Source organism: Phyllostomus discolor, chromosome 5 (assembly GCF_004126475.2).
Source record: "Phyllostomus discolor isolate MPI-MPIP mPhyDis1 chromosome 5, mPhyDis1.pri.v3, whole genome shotgun sequence".
Taxonomy (NCBI): Eukaryota; Metazoa; Chordata; class Mammalia; order Chiroptera; family Phyllostomidae; genus Phyllostomus; species Phyllostomus discolor.
Window position 1 is genome coordinate 120,101,807 of NC_040907.2, and position 17,765 is coordinate 120,119,571.

The 17,765-nt window shown below is 45.7% G+C and overlaps 1 protein-coding gene across 1 annotated transcript in view; it reads left to right on the forward strand.

Moving 5' to 3' along the window:
- Nucleotides 1-17,765, forward strand: part of KCNMA1 (potassium calcium-activated channel subfamily M alpha 1) — a 749,962-nt gene that overhangs the window by 506,429 nt on the left and 225,768 nt on the right. Inside the window, 3 exon segments of the mRNA XM_036027545.1 lie at nucleotides 3,037-3,112; nucleotides 5,182-5,352; nucleotides 6,923-7,014. Of these exon segments, the coding sequence (XP_035883438.1) occupies nucleotides 3,037-3,112; nucleotides 5,182-5,352; nucleotides 6,923-7,014 (339 nt within the window).

Consider the following 17,765-nt stretch of genomic DNA (forward strand, 5'->3'; position numbering starts at 1 on the left):
GACCCACCACTTACTAAACATGTTTCCTCAGGCACGCTGCTGCTTAAGTTCACTGAACCTCAGCTTCCTTCTGTGGTTAGTGGGAACAGTAATGGTGCCTATATCAAAGGGTCAGTGGAAAACTGCAGAGAAAATGAAGAACTCAACACAGTGCCTAGCACATAACAAAGGCTCTGTACATATTGGCCATTATTATAGGCCACTATTGCAATCTGGCACTTTAGAAATGACCAACAAAGACAGAGTGGACTTCTTTGTTGGTTTTCTCATCTGTTTTTGAACCATAAGGAAGTCATTGCACACGTTCCAAAGGATTAATCTTACCCACAAAAGTGGGAATATCTGCTTATGCTTTCTTGAACTGTCAGAACCAACTCTAGAAAGCTAAGACCATTGGTTCCTCTGCTCAGTTGTGTACGGGGAAAGAGATCAAAGGAAGAGGAAAGCTAGGCTCTGGGATCATGCCTGTCCTGGCACCACTGACCCCGACCTCCACTGGGGGCTCCCTCTTTAACCCTGGCTCCCCACGGGCTGCCGTTCCTTCCTGCCCTCCTCCCCGTGGTGGTCCCAGCAGAGATGTAGTCATCAGAATTTTTCCTTCCCATCCTTTTCTGTGGCAGTTCTAGAGGTTCATCAATATGTCAAGAATGTCTCTCTCCTCCTTGGGGTAGGACTCTCCAACCCTTTCTCATATCCTGTGCACAGAGTGTAGGGGGGGCATAGCTTTGCTTTAGCAATCAGGGAAGACTTTCTGATGATCTCCTGTCTGTGACCACTGTTCTGTAGTGTGGTGACCAGGAGGGCAGGCCCTGGAGCCAACCTGCCTGGGCTCAGATTCCAACTCTGCTGCTTATTCTGTGAACCTGGGTCAGTTTTTTAACCTCTAGATGACCTCATAGAGTCATTAGGGAGATTAGATGAGTTAATATATGTGAAGCACTTAGATTGGTGGGGCACATAATAAAAATGTTACCATTACTGTTTCTGTGATCTTAAACTCTTAGAATTAAAATGATTGGTTCCCCTTGAGAGAGAGGCGGGAGGAGGCAGAGATCAATCAATCAAGAACGATGGACTGAACCACCCTGTGGGAGGTATTAGACCACCATGGGGAGACTGAAAGAGAAAGAGAAACAGAGTTGTTTTCTGCAAGATGCAGTTAGGTATATGAGTCAAAGAGCCATCTCAAGTGACATTATGAAAGATGTCTTAAGACAGTGGGATGAATTACCAGTGAGTGGCTGGAGGTAAGAGCCAAGAGGAGGAATCTCTGTTGTAGTGGGGGTTGTGGGTTGGACCAGGTTTTGAAGAGAAGAAAAAACTTGGATAGGTGGGAAGGGCTTTCCCCCTGGATAGTAAACACAGACGTGGTAAGTAGATTTGGCTGTGATGAACATTCCAAGAGTTTATGTAGAAGAATAGCAGAAGGAGAGCCAGAGCTTCAGACGGTGTTAGAAATGGAAGGAGAAGAGTTTGGACATGACATTTTATTCAACAGGGAGCCTTTGGACAGGGAAGTAACCCGCTGACAGCAGCATTCAAGGAACTCGACCCCACTGGGAGTGAGTAAGGTGAAGTTTAGTAGGAAAATTGCAGAGGAAGGGACCAGTTCACTCAGCACATAGAAACCAGTTCACTCAGCATAGGAACCCTACTATGCGCCAGGGACTCAATGCTTCCGAGATCTGGACAGCAGGCCCCTTCTTTCAGGGAACTTAAAATTTAGTGTGTTCCAGCTGATGCACTCAAAGAATACTGGTGGTGCTGAAATGATTAGGTCTGAAGTTTGTGGGAAACAGGATATTCCTATGGTCTTAGAGTCTCACCACACAGAAGGCAGGCAGATGAATCACTGAAGAGAAATGGATGCCTTTCTGGAGATCTGGCATTTCCATGGTAACCAAGTGACTATGCTGGTGTGACTGAGGCGGGATTTCCTGAGATGCCATTCTTGCTGTGAAATAGGAAGGTAAATAGGCAGATATTCTTAACAGAAGAACTTAAACATGACCGAATCGTGGGGGAGCCAATCAGACATATTCACAATATGGGACACTCTATAAGACAGCTGATCTGGGTGAACAGAAAATTAAATATCATTAAAAACAAACAAAAGCAGGGGTAGATTGTAGGTTAACAGAGCATTAAGCAATGACTGGCAAACTACAGAGCCCATGGCTGCCCGCTGCCTGCTTTGTAAATAAAGTCTGACTGGTACACAGCCACCTCCATTCCTTTACATGCTGTGTAAGGCTGTTTTATCCTGCAGTGGCAGCTCTGAGGAGTCGTGACAGGAACTCCGTGACCTGCAGCACCTCAGACGTTCACTGACTGGCCCTTTACAGATGCGTTTCTGACCCCTGAATTAAAGCAGCCTTATAACCAAACTCAATGCATGAACCTTGGGCAGTTCCTGGATCAGGGTGAAGAAAACGAAAACGTCAGTAAACATAATTTGTGGGTAACTGGAGAAATTTGAATAAGGAGTGCATGTTTAGGACGTTGCTGGCTGCTTGTTAGCTCTCTGAGTCACGGCAATTCTGTTGTGACTGTGTTGCAGTGTCTTTCTTCGGTGTTGAATGCCGAAGCACTACGGGGGGTGTGTCATGATGTCTACAGTCTGCTTGTGAATGGTTCAACCAATACATAAATATGTACATAAGAAGAAAGAAAGAAAGAGTAGAGATAAAGCCAATGAAGTGACAAACTGTTAGTCAATCTCGGTGAAGGGCATACAAGTGTTCATTACACTGTTCTTTGATTATTTCTGTAGATTTAAAGACTTTCAAAATAAAGTTAATTACAGAAAAACTTGAACACGACTGGGGACGTGAATTTAGGAACCATTTGAGTAGCCCTTATGTCATATTCCCATGTGCTCTGGCTGGGCCGACTTCTGCCCCTTCTGGGGGGTTCCCCTCAGAGTCAGAGATGCACTGAGGTGTTGGAGGTGAGCTTCCTGTCACTCTGGCAGGTGGCCCAGACGGGGGCTTCTTTTGTAACTTGGGGATTTTGCTTGTTGTCTCTTTTGTGCAGTAATTCCATCAAGCTGGTGAATCTGCTCTCCATATTTATCAGCACATGGCTGACAGCAGCTGGGTTCATCCACTTGGTAAGTGTCCTTGAAGATGCTTTAGCTCTGGCTCTCCTGGAGCAAGCCCCTCTTTGAGTCATTTTAGCACCTGAACTTTTTCTTACTGGTGAGAAACTTAAGCCCAGCTGTAGAACATAGGAAAAGAAAAAGCAGCTGCACCATTGTCTGGATTTCCAACCCTCTACCCCAAACTGGTTCCAAATGGTTAGTAGTGTTCTCGCTATTCTGCGTTTTTCAGCTCTCCAGTAGTGCTCTGAAGCTTTGGCACATTTTTATTCTGTGTGCAATACCCCCAATCAGCCACAAGATGGCAATGCTTCCTCAGCAACCACACAAAAACGTCTTGGGGACAAGGTTGGAAGTCTGACCCATATCTCTTCGTAACCCTGGATTTCTTTTTACTTTTCCCCTTCCAAAAAGCCACCTTTGATTCTCTTGCCTGATGACTTCTCAAGTTATTTTGTATCTCAAAAATGTTAATTCATTTAAATTAATGACTCTTTGAAAGGCTTATATTATGAAGTCAAGCTGTCCTCACCTCTTCAAAGCAGACTTTTTTCCTGCTTTTAGGGAACACAGCTATTGTGGGGAGCCTGTTTGATACAAATACAAACTGTCACGCCTGGAAAGAACCTCCTGTAACTCTGAAGCTTTGAGTAAAGGTGCCCTTCCCTGATTGGCTCTCTGTATAAGAGTGGAAGTGTGCATTTAGCCACCCACCATTTGGATTTACATCATTTTCATCCAGTGGAGCTCAACCTGATTAGAAGCCCAGGCTCTCACTCAATCACTGGACCTGATGGATTCCCCACCCACCTCTTGATGCCGATGGTTTCGTGGCTGAAATGGACCTTAAATAATCACCCTAATTCTGTCAACTGCCTAAATCACAGATACAGTGGGGTTAGTAATTTTCAATAGGCCAGTGACCTCACCTTCCTACTGTGTGAAGTACCTTCTGGTTCACCAGGAAACCTCCATAGAAATGGGGTGTTGAGGACAGGTGTCGATGTGGGGAAGAGACCAGCTCGTGGCAACTTTCCGTAGTGGCCGAGTTGGAGGTCTGGGGGCCTGCCCCTCGCACCGGCCTGTGACGGGTCACAGGCATTGGTCATGGATCCAGCCCCATCTCTCCCAGTCTCCTGAGGGAATCTAAAGTACCTCTCTTGCCTGCCTCACTGTTTTGGTGGTAGATCAAATTTGATAAAAGAACTGAAAGTGTTTTGTTAAATTTAAAGCAGAGATGGGCACACTACAGCCCTGGGGCCACAGGTCTCCAAAAGCGACCATGCTTCCTCAGTTTCGGTATTGCCTCTGGCTGATCTTGCCTACAAGTGCAGAGCTGAGTCGTCCCTACAGAGATTGGACATTGCATAGCCCTCAAAGTGGAAAACATTTGCTATCTGGCTCTCTACAGAAAAAGCTTGCTAGCGTTGGGTCTAAAGTGTTGTGCAAAAGCAAATTGTTCTCATGAGCTCACTTTCTGTGCTCCTGGGGAAATTCCTGCAGTTTGCAGGGCAGAGCCATTGCTGACATTCTGCAAAGTAGGGAGAACAGAGGCAGACTCCAAGAGATGCTATTTGGGATTTGGGCATAAGATCTGGAAGAGCAAGGCCCCTGGCCAAATAATGAAAGGAGGAGGCCCCCTGTGGGAGGGTCTTGAATTTCTCTGGGAGCATGTGAGTTGGGCCCTCTGGGACTGAGCAGGAGCTCACGGAGAAAGGTCAGGCCAGGGCTCTCTGGCTCTTTCCTTGATGGGAACGCCGCAAAACGTGGCCAGAGCAATGCCCAAAAGTTCAGCTGACTTCAGATCTTTAACAATGAGAAGGAAGGTAGACTAGGGATATCGATTTCTGTTCCTCACCCTCTTAGCCCCAGTCAGCAAGGAAGGCATGACTGTGTTCCTACCATTCTGCTTCTCTGTTACCTGTTCAGCCATCACTTACAAAAGTTGGCCCAGGGCAGAAAACACCTTGTGTGGAGGGGCTGCACCTCCAGAATCATCCTGCTGGAGCTTTTGTGTTCCTGGTTTGTCATATATGTACAGTATAACGTTTTCCTTTTTCTCCCCTGCCCGCTTGCTTTAGGTGGAGAATTCAGGGGACCCATGGGAAAATTTCCAAAACAACCAGGCTCTTACATACTGGGAATGTGTGTATTTACTCATGGTTACCATGTCCACGGTTGGCTATGGGGATGTTTATGCAAAAACCACACTTGGACGCCTCTTCATGGTCTTCTTCATCCTCGGGGGACTGGTAAAAACTCTTTATTATGGTGTTGATTTTTATGGTTATTAATATTTTCTGTTATCCATTTCCCTAAAGCTTTGTATTTTGATACTGTGTTTCTGCATTAGAAGCAAGTGGCCGCCTTAGTGTGACCATTAGGCTAAGTGAGTCCCAGCATGAGGGTGACTTCTCTGCATATTTCTTTGGTGTATTAAACTTGTTTCCCAGACACCCAGGCGTGTTGCCCTTGTCAGGGACAGCCATTTAGCTGGGAGCAAACCTAATTGTCTTAAGAAAGCGATGCTCACTTATTAAGTGAGAGTGTCTGTCCCTTCGTAATGTAATTCAGCATCTGACATTCTGCAAGGACAGCTGCTGTCACCTGACCCTGGTAGATGCTGTCGATACTCTATAGACAGTTTGCGGTTTCAAGAGCTCCCCTGCCCCTTTATGGTCCTCCCCAAACCTCCAACAAACACTGTGGCTGGGGCCTGCCCTGAACAGTAGGGTCTCCACATTGGAGATGGAGGGCCCACCGGTCCTGCCCTGGTGGATGTCACCCTGTGAGTTGTGTGTTGGTTTTATAAATGGCCAACTAACTCTATTACATGCGACACCTGGGATATTTTTCCTCCCCCTTTGTAAGTCAGAAGGTTTTGCTGTTTGCTTTTCTGGTCTATGCAGATCATAACAGCCAGTGATGATGTAAGTTTAAGGGGGGACTTCTGGCAACCCATAGGCAGTGGCTGCATTTTGTCTTTCAAAGCAGCTCACGTTAAGTTTAGATTTTTGCTTTGTATGAGGTAAGTGATTAAAATCCTGCTTCACACACAGCTTCCACATATGTACACAGCACACACATTTACATGATGCATACACATCTGTCTGTTTTGTATGCATACGACATATGCATTTCAAAATGTATATGAATGTACATGTGCATGTGTGCATCAGTGCAAGTGTCCCCGCAGCACCTGGAAGCCCCTGCAGACAGGGGGACGAGGAGCCGGCCACGAGCACAGTATTTGCTGGACAAAACATGGCAGATTTGTGTTTCTCCTTGCTGTCCTTTCCTCCCGTGTCATTCCTTAAATTTATCTTGTGTGCATTTCAGTGATAGTTGTTAAATGGAAACATTCGTATTTTTTAATCTTCCTTTAGTATTTATTGTCTTCAGTTACTCAGAAAGACATCGACTCCCTTAGAATTTTCGCTAGGAAGAAAGGTCCCCTTTTGCAGCAGTTTGTGGGTGTGAGCCTGTGAGTGTGTAGCTTCCCCAGCTCCTTCCCCTTTTACTTATTTCTCTTCAGGGAGAAGAGCTAGATGCCAATTTATTTATTCCTGTCTCCCTTGTATTTTTCTCAACTATGATTTTTTTTTAGTTGTCTAGGTTGGCTAATGTTTGTTTTGTCCTGTGTATTTTTAGGAGCTTGCCCTTTTTGTGCTTTTAAAAAAATAATCCAAAATATTAGTATATACCTTCACAGTTCTAACCCTTTTGTGTTTTCAGATCTTAGTATCCCCCTTTCTGAAAAAGTCACCCCCTTTCTTTGGCCTGTCTTTTTAGTCTCTCTTCTGTCTCCTATCTTCTCCTCAGGCCATGTTTGCCAGCTACGTCCCTGAAATCATAGAGTTAATAGGAAACCGCAAGAAATACGGGGGCTCCTATAGTGCGGTTAGTGGAAGAAAGTAAGTATGCCCAGAGGTTTTGCTGCCTCCGCTGCGGTAGAATCCTCTCTGCATGCCATTTTTTTTTTGGCTCTTGTTTCTTTGTTTCATGCATGTAGGCAATGTTTGCCCGCTACGTGCCCGAAATTGCTGCTCTCATCCTGAATCGGAATAAATTCGGCGGGACTTTTAACAAACATGGAGGCAGAAAGTAAGTCAGTTGCATCAGAAAAGATGTGGTTGAGTGACTTCTGAGAGTCCCCATGGTGGTGGCACCTGAATCCTGCCCCTCTTCTAACCTCCTGGGTACTTCTGTGAGGGAAGGGCCACCTTCTGTTGGGGTGTGTGACGTCAGAGGTTACCCAGGTTGTCACACTGGGACCGACCACCTAGCTCCATTCTCATTCACAACCTTCTTCCCTACACTTCTTTCCAAGAGACATGGATTTATGCTGGAAGGGGTCCACCTGTAACTGGGCCCATATTTTCTGTCCTGATCCCTAACAAGTGAACCAAAATCATTCATTCTTCACACCAACTGGCTTGGTGGTTACACTCGGGTCCCTCACACTAAGATAATGCCATCCTATGGGGGTTTTTGTGCAGCAATAACACAAAATCATACTCCAGCAAGGAACTCTTAGGGAGGACAAGATCAAGGTCACCTTGCCTACTGTAAGGTGTGTGGCCACCAGGGAACCAGTTCTCTTTAGCCCAAGGCACAGGGCTCATCCTCAGAGGGGTCTGTTACTCGGTTGAAATTTCTTTTGGGCAACAAATACTATGTTTACAGTGTGTCAGGGCACTGCGTGCTGTGGCTGATGAGTCTTTTGTTTGGCTTCCCAGGCACAAATGCTTTCCACATGGGGTCTCTTTCAATTTGTGCTCAGACCCCTTTATCAGTGTCAACATCAGTATGTAGGTCCATCACCAACCAGAGGCTTTACTCCTGAGCACAGGGCGGGACCTCGCCACCCTGTCCCCTGATGGCCACTGTCTCTCTCGTAGAATGTCGGGCTGGCAGCAACCTTTCTTAACTACTTAAAGGAATTTTTTTTCCTTGGGCACACAGCTTTGTTTCTGAGGTTTTGTTTTTGAGTTTTTGTTTTTATTTGAACTTCTCTAGAGTAAGATGCATACTTCTTTATTGTACAGCTCAGGAAACCTGTACCTCTGTGCACACCCAGACCTAGATGCAGCATATTTTCCTTGTTCTTGCCCCTTCCCTGTTGTAGAAGCTCCTGCATTGGAATGAGTTTTGTTTTTTGCTTTTTTTCATTCCTTTTCAGGTCAACTTTGAAAAAGCCTGTTTTGTTTTTTTAAGAGGAAATCGCCCCCTTGGCACGGCACCCCCTCCCTCATCGCTCCCCATTGCCCGCCTGCCACATTCGGGAGCAGTCCTTCTCCTGTGGTGACTCTGGCACATCCTGAGCTCAGGTGTCCGGTCCTCCATCCAGAAAAGGAGGAGGTGGGAAAAAGGGCTCATTTTCTTGAACGACCCACAGGACACCCGTTCCCTTCCAAAGGAACAAAGGACAGTGGGGGAGAGGAAGCCAGTTGGCGTCTTTTCTGTGGAGGCAGCACATTGCTGCTCCTCCCCGCTAATGGAGCCCTCCCCTTCCTATTATTGTAACTGCCCTGGAAGAGATGAGAACCAAGCTGTTCTGGTTTCTCGGCCACTGGTTGGATCCAAAAGGCCCAATAAGTCTAAAGATTCCCATTGGTCATTTGTTCCATGCCAAGAGGAAAACAGCTTTTTTTTTTTTTCCATTTTGCCTTGAAGGTGTGCACAGGTTGCCATAAAACAGAAGGCATTCTGAGGCCCGGGGCTCTCTGCAGCCTCCCCACCCACTGTCCCAGCCAGCTTTTCCAATCACTGCCCCCAAAGGAGTCAATAAAATCAATTGCCCCAAAGTCTTTGTTGAAATTATTTCTGGACTCTCACTCCAGGTAAATTTCCCAGCTCTCCCCAATAAAGCTTCCCAAGTCCAATGTGGGTGGGCCTGGCAGGCAGCTTTTGTTGACGAGTGACCTAGACCAGGCCCGCAGACCAGTGCTCACTCACCGGCCTGGTCTGACGGGTCATTTGTTGCTGTGGCATTTCCACTCAGACCCCCGCGTGGTGACGACTTTGGATCATAGACTCGCGCAGCTTTTGTTCTGCCTCCATTGCCGTAATCTTTTATCACTGCTGTTAGCCTGTTCCCCCCGCTTTTTTCCTATTCCCTTTATGAAAATGCACACTTTGCTTTTAATGTTCTCTTTGGGTCTCCAATGTTTCCCGACCCCACGGACAAAGAGCAGGTCTGTCATCAACACTGGGACTGTTCACTTTACTTTGCGTATTGTTTCCTGGTTCAAAAGCTAATTACTAAGTAGTTTAAAGAAGCCCTTTGGTCACTTAGATCTTTCATCAGAAAATATAAGCTTGGGAAAGGAGCGGTAATAAAGGGCCATTAGCACCCTTTGTTTGATGTTGTTTTTCCAGTCAGTAGAACAAGATTGATGAAATGTTATGTTTGGCCAAAATTTGAGTTTTCATTTGGAATTCAGCGTTGAGAGAATGGGCTGTCAGAATCAATAAGTTTTCTTGCGCTGGGGATATGGGCATGTGGTAGTAATTAGCAATATAAGGTCTTTAGTTGAGCAACCAAGCATGGGTTCTGGCAGCAAACATAATGAGAAACTACAGTTGTTCTATTTCTAACGTCAGAAAGTTTCCAGATAAAATTAAATGCATTTGCAAGAGGAAAGCAGCTAAACTTTGTTGAAAGACAGAGTTCAGACTCTTAAAATAGTGTGCTTCACCCCATGTTTTTGTGTGTGCATAAATATATGTGCTGTATTCATGGACACACTTAACACATATGCTGCTCCCTGGGAGTTAATCAAGTGAGTGCCTGGAAAGTAATTAAAACATATACATAGTTAAGGGACTTGTTTATGTTTGCATATTTTACTCAGGAATAACCTCCCTAAAAATGCATTAACTTGTCAGAGAACTCAAGGTAACTTGCAACCCAAAGCTACGGAGGCACACAACTTTGAAATCCAAAGATTATTTAGAGTAAAAGAAAATTAGGCAGAGGAGCTCAGGGATTTGTTTATGCAGCACCCGATTTTAGGATATTGGAGAACATGAAGATCTCATTGGCACCTCATTTCCAGTACATGTTTGGCACAGTGTAAACACTTCACATAGCATTCCCCACAACGTCTTCACCACCAGCACCATGTCAAGGGCATACGTGGCTTACTCCAATGTTCTCTTCAATATTCCACACCTGACCTCCCACAGGACATCAGAGCCAGCAGTGGGTGTGGGGCAGCGTGGGTCTGTGTGTCAGCTTTTCTTTAATTTATCTTGTGTGTGTGTGATGTATTGGGCATCCTAAGATCAGGGACTTGTGTATCAACAACCAAGGGTTCCAGGAGTGGCCAGGGAAGGAAGTCTTTCCAAGTTGGAGATCTTGGGGACAATTAACCCCTTGGGCTGAGTCCCCAAATTTTATTCAGAAGAGTAGACTGCCTACAGCCCAGCCTTCCTCCTGAGGCCACTGCCTCCTCTGTTTTGCTTTCATGTAATGTCAAAGCTGCTCAGAGGTGGGGGAGTGCAGGGGTGAGGCTCCCATGGCCTTTGGGACCCCAACTTGCTCCCCTTCCTCCCACAGCTCCTGCCATTTTCCCCAGAGGTTTCCTCTCTGTGTGTGACTCAGCCCACTTCTGGTTAATTTATGAGAACTGACAGATCATGGTCCGAGGTCACATGGCCAAGGGCCATGGAAAATAATCGGCCACAGAGAAGAATCCATGTGCTCAAACCCGCTTATTAGAGGAGACCTTCTATTTCCCATGCTGGGCTTCTGGGTCCAAAACTGGGACAGTCCTAGGCCAGGTGTTTGGGACAGAGGAGAATGCGATGGGTTTGGATTATTCTACTGATTCCCGGTAGCCAAATACTAAGAAGACACATGGAAAGAGGAATGAATAACAGAGGACAAGGGGTAGGCTAAAGGGAATAGGACAGTGAATGTAATTCACTTGGAGGAAATGTCCCAGCTGGATGAGAAAGCTAAGTCACCCTTCTGGTTGGGGGAATAGTTGTCACAGACTAACCAGTTCTGACTCCAATTCATGAAGGCTGCCTGTGAAACTTAAATGCTAATGGCTTTTGTTAGAATGTTTGCTTATATACTTGTGGAAGTGAGAATGTGAATCAATAAAGCACAAAGCCCTAGAACAGTCTTCTATGACAATAATAATAACTACAGACACTTGTACCTTTCTTTAGTTTCACAGTAACCTGTGAGGAAGGTATTATTATCATCTCCATTTGCAATGGGTGAGGAAACTGAGGAACAGAGAGGTTAAGTGACTCGCCTGACGTCACCCAGCTAGTGGGGGGTAGACCTGGCATTTGACTGGGGCAGTGTGTTCCATTGGGACACGTTAATTCTCCAGATCATCTCTTGAGACCCTGGTCTGCTCTCAGTGATCTTGTCATTGTCTATTTTCTCCACCTCTGTCCTTAAGTGAGGCCAGGACACTGCATGTGATGGAGAGGAAGAAATGCATGAGTATTACTTAGGGTCTGTCGCCTCTTTCTGATCATTTATTACCTCTAAGGGTCCTGGCCCCAGAGTCTAGGACAAAAAGTTGGAGAGGGGATGAAACAATTTTTAGTTTTGGATTTTGCTCATTTTGTTGGACAAGAAATGTATTTACCTCTTGAACACTTTTGACAATGAGGGCCTTTCAAGGATGGACAGACAGATCATTGATCAAATTGAGATCAGTGTGTTATTTGTGGATTTCAGCACTTTCAGCCCCTTCACTGGCTCCATCCTTCCTGGGGAGTTCATTTTCTAGGTTACAGCCATGGTGGACTGTAGTGACCTGCCAGATCTGGGTGCCCTCCTGGGGCAGGCCTACCTGCATTTTGTCTTAAGGAGAGCCTTCTCTGCCCTGGTGGACATATCTACCTGTTCCCTTCAATTCCTTGGTGGTTCTGCAGCACAGCTTACAGCATGTCTCTGGTTGTGGTTTCTTAACTTTCAGTGAGAATTAGAGTAGCAGGAGCTCCTCCCAGAACCTCCTCTGCAAGGCACACTTTCTGGGCTTATTTCAGAACTTTGAGTGGGGATAGCTGCATCCCTCTGGAGAGAGTGAGGGCAGTCTCCCTTCAACCTCAGGTGTGTCCTCAGGGTTGGAAGGACCTCCAGAGCCATGGAGGTGGGCAGACTCTATCGTGCTTGTCCATTTAAAAATGAAAACAGAGTGCTTTTTAAATGTCCTTTCATGTAAGTGCTTATATTTTGAAGATTATTCAGTAATTTGGAACAAAATGTCAAGAACTAAGAACTGCTAGAGCATAGTTAGTTACCTGCCTCACTGTCCAGTCCTGTTATTATCTCCACTGGTTCATTCATTCAGTGCAGGATGCTGAGTTCCTCTGTGCCCAGCACAATGCTGGGTTGTGTTGGGTGCCAGGGATGCAGCAGTTCCCTGGGATGAGCAGGCCGCCCATGAACCCTGTCCTCATGGAGGTTGCAGTCTCCAGGAGGTTATAGGCAATGAGCCAAGGGTGATGAAAGAAGTTACCAGGCATAAATTTTAATATATGCAGCCAAAACAGAGACAAAACCAAAGATTCTGTTATAGAGCAAAACAGGGATTATTTATCTTCACTAAAGTGGACCAGGGAGTTGACACTCAGAGATGTTACAGCATGTTCGGTGACTATTTAACCCAGCTTTCATTATCCCTGAAAGAAGTTAACACTCTAGGTTTTACAATTCATGTTTTGTGAACCCCTCTTGCCACCATGAGTCTTGTCTTCTACCTCTGTGGAACTGAGTCCTAAAATCTTTCTGGGGCTCTGGATTTCTCTTCCACCAACCCACCAGGTGAGGCATCCATATACCTTCCCTGGTTCTTTATTTGACTCTTTCTTTCCTCTTACCAGAAATATGTTCATCATCTCCTTCTGCATCCTTTGATCATTTCTAATTACACTTCCCAGTCCCTCCTTTGTGGCTGCCTTGTGTCAACATGAAATTCCACTTCCCTTTCTTCACCACACTCAGATTTTGCTCCACAGTTGTTTTAGACTTTTTTTTTTTTAAGAATTAGAATTTTAAATGATATGCTGTGGAGGAACAGGGATCATTTCTTTACAAACACTCATTTAACCTACCCCTGATAGGGCCCCCACCTAAAAGAGAATGAACATGAGTTATGCCTTCATCCTCATTCATCCCACGTGTGCCTGTTGAGTGCTCACTACACACCAGGCACTGGGGCAGTGTGTTTCTACCTACCCGTAAAACTCTCCAAATGTGCCACGTCAACCATGAGCTGCACATTATGTATTGTTTGACCACCAGTGTGGTTGGGGAGTTCAAACTCGGAGCTTATTTAAGCTTCCCCTGTTGGTTCCTGGAGGTGGCACTCGCTCCACGACATTTCCATTGCTGCTGTTCCTGAGAGTGCCTGGTCCCAGCACTTGGGAACATGATGCAGGTTACTTCCTGTGGTGTTGTCTCGGCCGAGTAACTCAGGCCTTCCCTTCCTTTCCCATCTACGTGGAGCCTGGGCAACACTCACTCTTGCTTCTCCACAGTCTGCATCGGGGGCTACTCCTGGGATTGGTGCTCCCTACAAGATGTCATTTGTGATTTCTGTTTCCCAGACACCGTTCTGGTTGAAATGTGACCGAAGCTCTGTGCTGTACACGAACTCCTGTCCCTTGACAAGTAAGCCATTCAGCCCTCTCCTTGCAACGCCCACGCGAGCCCCAGCCTGAACTCCCCAGCAATGTCTTCAGATTCCTAGTTTTTAAAACCGTAAATTAGCAAATCATCAGCATATCACTGGGAAGGATCATCTGGTAGCCATTCGAGTCAAAAGGAAACACAGGCCCCAATAACCGATCTTCACAAAGATATGAGGAACTGTAGACAGACAGATACAGTAAATAGGAAGACAAACAGATAATTCAAGTTGACAGGCCATCTTGGACTGATTAGGCATTCTGCTTTGATTAACATTAAACTTTTAGGGGAGGTAAAAAATGAGATTGCCCTAATACTTTGGAACAATGACCCCTTGACTACTTCTGAAATTCAGTACCGAGGGACAGATACCAAAAGCAAGTGTCAATTAGATGCTGGATCGTATAATGTAATATGCCAGATATTTCTTTCTGATGAGAGGGGTCTTAGTGGGTGTGGATGTGGGCGCTTCTTTCTTTGCATCTGCTTTGGATTCTTATAAGCCACATCTTCAGTCCCTTTCAAACTTGATGCTCTATTTAAAGAGACTTGGTTGCATATTAAATCAATTTCCTCCTAATACTAATGGAATGAAAGCCCCCCCCTCCCCGACACTTTCCTGCTGTCTCTCTTCCCTTCCACACACTTATCAAAATGTTCCAGCTATTGTTCTGCAAACAAGAATAGAAATGTAGGTGGGAGATGAACTGTGTGCCTAAAAAAATAAAAAAAATCACATTCAAGCCTAGATTTTGCTCTTAAATGTTCTTTCTTCCATTAAAAAAAGAATTCTGAATATGACTTTTCTAATTATAATCCCTGAAGATTCTTTCTCTTCAACCTCACATTTGATTGGATGAATGCTTGCTGGGTAGATTTCAAATCTAGAGAAGGAATGAAACCCTCCAAGACTGAGTTGCAGCATTTTCGGCCTCTAGCTATACCATTCATTCTAATGGAAGTCGTTCCAGGGCTGCACAAAGCAGTTCTTAGTACAATAGGTTTGGGGTTCATCCCACAGCTGCTGCCATCATACACTGAAAGTAAACCAGGAAACTTTCTAACTGGCCAAGCCCAGTGTCTCTGTTTATTAAAAATCTATAGGGACTAATGCAATGTGAAACTCGTGGAAACCTGATTGTGTGACTCTCAGTATCCAGGCCCATCATCTAGCAGTGGTGTCACATAACGGTGATGGCCTGTTCCCGTCCCCAGAACCACAGGGACTGCTCCAAATGTGGGTACCAACTGTCAGTAAAAGCAATCTGATATCCCCTCCTTATACCTTCCCAATAAGGGGACATGGAGGCAATTCAGAGATACATGCACGCCATCTCTGTGAGAGGTGTATGACCTTGGCTGCTGACCACAACGGCCAATGTCAGCCAGCATTTAGAGCAAATTTAGGAAAGCTTTCATTCAACATATTTGCTCAACTAAAAGTTACTTGAGTCCCTGCCATGTTCCAGGCACTGTGCTGTCTTTGTACTGTGTTTAAAAGTGTGAGCTAGAAGGTATGGTTCTTGCTATCCTGGAGTGTACCTGATACGCTGACCAATTAGAATCATTCAAGAAGTCAGTGGCAGCTAAACAGAAGCTTGATTCTGTAGGAGCATCATCACAATGAAGTGCTTTTTTGGTAAGAACTTTATTTAATAAAATCATGGAAGCATAAAGCAACATGAATGCTGCAAGCATTTTAGAAGGGTGCTCCTAAAAGCATTTGATAATACCCATTGTTAAATGCACCATTGGAGTAGTTTAGGGAAAAGGTAACAGCAGGTGATTTGTGTCCCCAAAACCTAGGGGTCTAATGATGGACCCAATGAAAGAGGGGGTGCAGAGAAATTTGGGAGGGTGGGTTGCCAATGCTACCCTGAGTTCCGCTCCATTCCAGACCTTCCCTCTGGGAAGTCTTAGGCCTCATCAAGCTCTGGCAGCTGTGGACAGCTCCCAGTTCTCTTGTGTGCAACAGAAGCTGGAGGCCTCTGGGGCCTATGCAGGTGTGTTGCCCTATTCAGCCTGGTGGGCTAGCAGAGTGTGCTGCCTAGGGCCACACCTGTGGTTGTGGCTGGGGAAACAGGCCCCGATGTGTCAACTTGATTGTCATTATGGGAGGGTCAATCCCAAGGGCATATGCTCTAGGGCCATGAGGCACATTTTAGCAGGAGTGTTAGAGAGGGCTTGATTTGCAAATCCAAGCTGGCATGCTTCCCCCTCCAGGGCAACATTGAGAACCATTTCTTTGCTTGGACCCATTCTCTCTCCATTTCACCTTCATTCCCAAAGGGGTAGCTGACTTTTGCCTTAATCTTTTCTTTTCTTGGTCCCTCCCGTTCAAAACAGCATTAGCAAGTGGAGAGAGACAAATCTGATCTGAATAGAAGAAAGTGCCCTTCAGTGCCCTGATCCCTCTGTGAGAGCAGAGAACCATCTAGGACTGGAAGGGAAGACTGGCTTACTTAAACATGGCCAGAGGCCATTAAGTCTGCAGCAATGGGGGTAAATAAAAGGCAAAATGAGTGAGGAGATGGGGAGAGAGACAAGGAAGAACCCAGGCAATTTGTGTGAGTTGGGCAGTTCCGGCATTGCTTACTTAAGAAGGCTGTGTAATTCCTCTTCAAGGAAGGAAGGAAAGGAGCAGAAAGAAACCAAAACAGTGGTGATAATATTTGCATCCTGGGCTATTGTGAGAATTAAGTGAAAACTAAAGGCAAAAAAATTTACCAGTTAGGATAGTTTGGTTACAGGCAACAGAAACTGATTCTTGCTGACTTAAGCAGAAGAGGATTTTTAAATTTTTTTTTGAAGGTTAGAATACTTGATGGAATAAGAGAAAGGTGAAGAGTCAGAACCGAGAAAGGACAGAGATGACCCCGAGAAGCAGCTCTGGGATCTGGCAGGAGGAACACAGGACTGTCACTGCAGGGTCTTGACATCAGGATGACTCAGCCCCAAGGGTACACTTAGTATCATTCCATTCAAGATTGAAAAGCACCATGGATTGGCTGAACTTGGGCAGGGAACCTTGATTAAAGGGCCCACAACTGCACCTGGTTGGGGAGGAGTGATTCTCCAAACTAAAAATGAGGGCTGTTGACAAGAGGGAGGGTACATGCTAAACAGCCAATGTTTCTTATGCTGAAGTTCCCAGAATTTAGTTTTGAGGCTTAAACTGAAATGCCTTTTGGGCAACCAGCTACAGAAGATGTGGGATCATTCCTTGTGCACAGTCTGATCATGGAGGTGCAGACACCCATCCTGCTAGGGGCCTTCAGGTCATGACCATCTTCATGTGGTAAGATGCACCCCTGCATGCAGAGGGTTCTGGTCTGGTCAGGACACCTCAGTGTTTTCCACTGGGGCTACCAGTAAGTAGTCTGACCTTGGGGCTGTTTTCCAGAGGTGCCTTTGCCTCACTGTTGGGGTCTATTTGCTCAACTTTCTTCCCCCCAACAGCCTGTCTCCTCCAGAACAACTCTGTTGACAGCTGGATCAGATGATTACCTCATTCTCCTCCTCACTAGGAGGGAGAAGACATTTCCTTCCTTGGTGATTAGCAAGAGCTGCATTAGATGTGCCCCTAGGTAGGAAATGATCTTCCAGCTCCCTTGGGGATTTTTGTTTTTGTTGTTGTTGTTTGCTTGCTTCTTTTAAAATTTGTTTGAACAGGAAATAGTTAAAACAGGGTTTGGGATGATGTGCTCTCAGAGTTGTTTTGATTTCATTTTGGTCCTTTTTACGTGTACTTTTCTCTCAAACTTGAAATGTGGTGGTGGTCTGACATGGCAGGTCAGTCAATGCTCTGACAGGCTTACAGTTAACTGTTAGGTTTCTTCTGCACTGACTGTGGCACAGGGTCGCCTTGCCACGTCCACTCCAGCAACCAGCCCATCGGTCAACAGATAGTTCTTGAAAGCCCAGTAGGCTTTGGAGTCCAGAATGGGCCGGGCCCACCCGCCTGGATTTGCCTTTGTTTGCAGAAGATGATCCCCATGT